The sequence below is a fragment of the Calonectris borealis genome, chromosome 7 (genome assembly GCF_964195595.1).
Source record: "Calonectris borealis chromosome 7, bCalBor7.hap1.2, whole genome shotgun sequence".
NCBI lineage: Eukaryota > Metazoa > Chordata > Aves > Procellariiformes > Procellariidae > Calonectris > Calonectris borealis.
Window position 1 is genome coordinate 14,932,579 of NC_134318.1, and position 6,000 is coordinate 14,938,578.

General features: G+C 49.2%; 1 protein-coding gene across 1 annotated transcript in view; it reads right to left on the bottom strand.

Moving 5' to 3' along the window:
• NRG3 (neuregulin 3) overlaps positions 1-5,606 on the bottom strand; it is a 420,580-nt gene extending 414,974 nt beyond the window's left edge. The window contains exon 1 of the mRNA XM_075154338.1: positions 4,907-5,606. Coding sequence (XP_075010439.1) covers positions 4,907-5,606 — 700 coding nt within the window. The remainder of the gene's footprint in view (positions 1-4,906) is intronic.
• Between the last annotated feature and the right edge of the window lie 394 nt (positions 5,607-6,000).

The window sequence follows — 6,000 nt, forward strand, 5'->3', positions numbered from 1 at the left end:
TTTATTTATTTATTTGTCTGACCAGGCAGTCCTACACGATTTTAGTAGGCACCTTTCCTTGTGCAGTTTGTTTCAAAACAAGTCATGGGAGAAATCAGCAAAACCAAACACTAGTATGCTTTAGGTCCTTCCTGAAAGCCACATCAGCTATAGAATTCAAAGATAAAGTCAAAGCCAAATCCATATCAATCTGTATTTTCTGGGCTTCGCAGGAGGTTTCAGAGCAGTGAGTCAGATGATAAATGTACTGCAACACTAGACACAATACTGTAGATAGAGACAGGTCTTTTGCTTTAATTTTTAATTTCCATTTTCTGTGGGTTTAGACAAACCACTAACATTACTTTAGCATAATACTTTGCAATGAATCAATACTTTAATTTAATAATGGTATTCTGTTGTCAACATATAATATATCACATAATGTCCTTGTATAGATGCTAAAAAAATATGCCAAATAAAATGCAAGGCCTTGCTTTTACCAGTGATCACAGGTTAAATCAATGTAATGAGAATCCTTACAGCCCCCAAAAGAATTTTCTCCAGGGTTAAAAGGCAGCATGGAGTAATTTCAGCCATATCCCTTCCTCTCGTCAAACTAGTGCTGTGAAAGCTCTCCTAGGTCATGGGATCCCAACAAACACTTCAATAAAAGGAACATAGAGGAAATATATCTGAACAGAATCAATGTACATATCTATGAGTGGGACTTTTATTTAAACATTCCACTTCCCTATGAACTCAGTGATAACTGCACTAGTTCCTAACTATACTATATAGCTGTAAAATATGAAAAATAAAATAAAATTACAATAACTTCCACTTTAGCAGCGTGACTACAATTCTGTAATTATTTTTACCTTGACAGTAGCCTTGCTGTTGACAAGTATTTAAGATGGGAAACACAAATCTAATCATGTCTGTGGTACGTTGACTCATGGTATGTGAATAGAAAGTAGTGGGAATGAGGAAGAAGCAAATGCTTTTAGAACCACCAGTTGTTCGCTTCAGTATTTTTTTTCCAATTCAACAGCTTTCGATGCATTACAAATTGATAAATAACCGACATTAATTTTAGTCAATGCTAAAGGCACGTGCTTTACAGTCATGCATCCTCCCCTCGATTTCAATGATAGCTCATGATCATAATGCAAAGTGTTCACAGATACATGTCATTTGTTGGCAGAACGTTTTAGAGCTCTGGGAAGAGTAGGTCTGGTTTTACTACGGTTTGGCACCTCCCACAACACCCTCCAGTTGGTGAAAACCCCGCAGTTCCATCTAAGTGTCATCCTTAATGTGAAAAAGATATTTGAGTCAGTGCAAAATAAAACAAACAGCTTTTACCAAAATGTCAGTGTTGGTAACAGTTCAGCTGCCAGATGCTTGTTACTTGAACCCATGTCGTGCATAACAACAGAGAGAGATATGACTAGGATAAACGACTGGACCAGAAAATCTTTAGCAGGAAATCAAAGTATACTCAGGCTGCAGTCTGGACTCATAAAAAAGGGTCACAATTGGACTTCACAAGATATATCGATCAAGAGCTCTGTAACATCTCTTTCCTTGGTTACTATGCATTAGTTGAGCCCCACCTGCCCAACCTCAGTTCTCTGCATTAGCCTTTGGTCATATGAACGCAAGAGAAACCACAGTGCTATTTCATAGCTGAATTCACACAGGAATTCTTATAAGTACAGTATCTCAATTTAAAGATAATAACATTACTGAAGAACCCAGAATACCATGAAAAATGCATATCGGAAAAATCAGGGCATGACTCTTTAGAAATGAAACCAATGGCTTGATAAAAATAAAACCTCACTGGTGTGTTCCAGTCAGTTGGTTGATTTTTCTGATCTACAGGCTGGACTATCCTTCTAAATCAATGATTGATTTTTATGTTGAGCACTGGATTCATGCTGAAAAGCCATAGTCCGTGCATGATCATGAGAAACACACGCAGGCACAAGACACAGAGCAAGATTTGATGAGTAAGTGGCTTTTGCTTAGTCAGAACCTGACGGATCTTCATCAAGAACTTTCAAAACAGCTAACAGATAGCTTGACTTTGAGTGAAACACAACCAAGAATTATTGTCATTATGCACACCCACAAAAAAGTGAGAGATTTCACAACATCTCCTCAGATGAATATACACACAGAGAAAAGCCTTTACCAACATTTACTTCAGGTGGGCAATCAGCCGGCTTTCTGGAGAAATAACTCCTGATTTGCCTTCCATTTTCCTAAGTCATATTTTAAGCCCATTTTAACACATGAAAACAATTAAATAAACTGCAACATGAAGCAGTATAAATAAAGACAGCTGCTTCTTTTCTTAAAAGCTGTGAAATGCTAAATAACCTATGACTCCTGCCCACATATGTGCCTTGCCAAGCCAGAGGATCACACAAGGGTGTGCTCTACTTTGAAAGCTGGGGCATCAGATTTGTCATGTCAGATTTTTATTCACACAGTACAATGGGATCCATGACTTTCATTTTCAATAGCAGCTGGAGCAATGGGCACAGAAGGAACATGCAGCTCAACCTGGGAAATGAGGATGAATTTGTTTTAAAAAATTCCCTTTCTTCCTAAAAGCTGTTAGTGGCAGATGCAGATACTTGCTTTGGGGTCACACCATGTCAGCAGTTCACGGCACAAAGATTGCGTTTCTTCTCCCTCTCCCCTCCAGTGGATACTGCAGCCTCAGAGAATTTTACATGTATCCTCAGAGATGCTTATATGTATCAGGAAAGTACAGCTATAGGCTTTAAAAAAAAATTCCACGTGGCCTACAAATTCAAATCCTTTTTTATGTAATCTATTTAATCTCCCATTAATGATAATCTCTGCTATCAATGTGCCCAAACAGGGTCAATTTCTGCTGGATTTGCACTTCTTGCATTTCATCCTATAACTGAGCTGTATTTAATGAGGGGAAACACCCTGCTGTAAAAGGTGTTAGCAGTCTCCCTAAAACAAATAATAGTTACGAGACTCTGCAACTGCCAGGAACATTTCAAGATTGTGGGTTTTCTTCCTCCTTTGTGTGTCTTGCACGGAGAAGAGTCTTGCCAGCTGAACATTATTTATTAATCAGGATATTCTTGCTTTCTATACCTTGTAAGGAGACAGCGCAGAGGGGTGGAAATTGCTGTGGGTTTCTCTTACGTACCCAAGAAGATAGAAAGAGGAGAAAGAAAGAGATTGCAAGGGAGCATTTAGACCCCGACAGATCCCACCTAGCAAGCCCAGGCAGCATTTCAGACATACACAGGTCACGGCAGTTTGAAACACCATGTAATACAACTGGTTCACACAAGGCTTGAAAACAGAGACACAGGTTGAAAATCAGGCTCCCTTTGCTGTTTTGTTTTTAAAAAGTGCTCTATACAGCTCCCTTCACCTAAGTGAAATGGCTAGGGTTCAGCTCCACAAGAGATTTTCCTTAGATTGTACCTACAGAGCAAGCAGGCTCAGACACACCTGTAAGGGACGGTTCTCTCTCAATTACTGTAGCAGACACCGGGGAAGCGAGTTACTGCCTTGTTTGCTCTTCTGATTTAGTGATAGTTTTACTCGTAATCATTCCCAGTCATCCGCCACCTGCACACCAACCCACCCACCCACCCATCCATGCACGTCCAATTTGCTGCTGTTCTTCTCCCGATTTTGTCAATTCACAAGATCAGTTTGCTCTGCATATACTCTCTGCCCCGGGGCTCATCAGCAAATAGATTTAACGGACAAAATAAAGTTTAAATTACTTGCTAACAAAATCCTCTAGCGGAATAGCCATACATTAGCATGCAAAAGGGGAGCTCTGGGCTGTAAAAGCAATTCAGGTGGTAGCATTTAATCGAATTGACGTTCCTAGCAGAAGCAACTAAGAGTTAATGGAGGACACACGGCTTCTCATTTCTATACGGCATCCAAGAAAATGCAGAAGATGACTATAATACAGTATAATTGAGCATTTCACTAAATAGCACCGCACAGAAGTTCTTTTGGCAAGAATTGCATTTGTCCTAGATAACCTTTACGAGAAGCTGTAAGTTGATGCACCCAGACCAAATGAATTTTCAGATTCAGCCCGAATCCTTAGGTTTGTGCCTGGGAGGGTGGGAAGAGCCAGCCACCGAGCATCAATCGGGGAACTAGCCCCCTCCTCTGCTTCAAAAAAATAGTCAGTTACGGCAAGACGGTGCTGTGGCTACACACAGGAGCCGGGAAAGCGTTTGGCTGCGTCTGCATATTCGCGGGGCGCCCGGTGCTCCTTCCCGGCGGAGCTGGCGGCAGCTCTTTCAGGAGCCGGGCGCTGGGACGGAGGTAGCATCCTTCCGGAGCCCGCTCTCATCTCTTTCAAGGGAGACGACCATGTGGAAAGCCAAACTCCCTCACCGGCAGAGAGGCACAGGCACGACCCACCCCGCACCTCCCGAGGACCACTCTCCCCACTGCCCCTTCTGCGAGCCGCCGCTGCCGGGGGGGGTCATCGCTTGTCCCTCTCGCTCTGACACCTCCCAGCATCTCATAAAGACCTTCCGCAGATCAGCCTGGAAGGGGAAAAGGGGGTCTGCATCTTTCCTAAAAATCACAGCGAAATCTAGTCACCTCAAATGGCTGCTCCTGCCTCACCATCCCTCGCACAAGCGGGGAACTTGCCCGGGGGGGGAGGGGGGCACAAACGGGGGAGGGAAAAAAGAAGTGAAAACTTCGGAGCTCTCCGGCCTCCCGCAGGGCAGCAACCGCACGGGAACCCCGCGTCTCCTCGAGACGCGGCGGCAGCCCCCGCCCCAGGCATCGCCCCGGCCCGACCCCGCCGGCGCCCGGGTTTTGACGGGGAGACGCGAGCAAGCGGTCGCCCCGAGGGCGCGGGGCGGCTGGCTTCACTTACGGATTTTGGGGGTCGTGCTGGCCTCCGGCGTGGTGGTGGTAGACTCCTGGAAAGGAGACAAGGTCCAGGACGGCGCTGAGTCGTGGACGTAGATCTTGTAGGAGGAGGTAGCGTGTGCCGCAGTGGGCCAGGCGGGCAGCGGCGGGGTGCTGGGGGCGGCGGGCGGCGGCCGGGCGCCGCGGCCGGCGGTGCCGGGGGGGCCGCTCGCGGGCGGCGCCGTGTGGGGCGCGGCAGGGTGCCGCGCCGCGGTGGGCCGCGGGCCGCTCCGCGCCGGTCCGCGGGTTCCGGGGGGCCGCGGGGGGGCCCGGCTCATCGTGGTGAGGCGGGGGCTGACGCGGCTGGGCGGCCGCGGCGTGGCGGCGGCGGTGGTCTCCGCGCCGCGGGGGGGGGCGGTGGGCTTGGAGAGGAAGAAGGGGTCCTGCCCCACGCCCTTGGCGTCCATCAGCTCGGTGGGGACGTACTCCTTGACGGAGCCCACCACGATCCACTTGAGCAGCATGAGGCTGAGCCCCAGGCCGATGAAGCCGATGAAGAGGGGCACCACGCACAACCACGTCTGCTGCCGGTTCCAGACGATGCAGTCGCTGCAGCGCAGCTCCCGCGGCGGCCCCCCGGCCCCATCCCCGCCCGGGCCCCCCGCCGCCGCCGCTGCCGCCTCCGCCGCCCCGGGCGCCGCGGCGCCGGCAGCCCCCTCGCTCATCCTAGGGGCCGTCCGCAGAGCCGCCGCGGCCCCGGGGCATCAGCGCGCCGCGGCGGCCGGCGGCATGCGGCGGCGGGGGGCGGAGGAGAGCGGAGCGGGGCGGAGGGGAGCGCAGCGCGGCGCAGCGGCGCGGGCGGCGGGAGCGCCCCGCTCAGTCACGCCGCCGGCATGGCATGCCCCGCGCCGCGCCGCCCCGCGCAGCCTCCCGCGGAGTCAGCGGGACGGCCGCGCCATCCGCCGGGCGCCCTCCTCTTGCGCTGCCCGCTTCAGCCTCTTCGTTCTCCTTCTTCTCCCTCCGCTCTCGGGTTTTTCTTTTCTTTTTTTCTTTTCTTTGTTTTTTTTTTCCGGGTAATAAGTCGCAAGAATCAGCCTCCTCGATTTATTTTTTTTTATC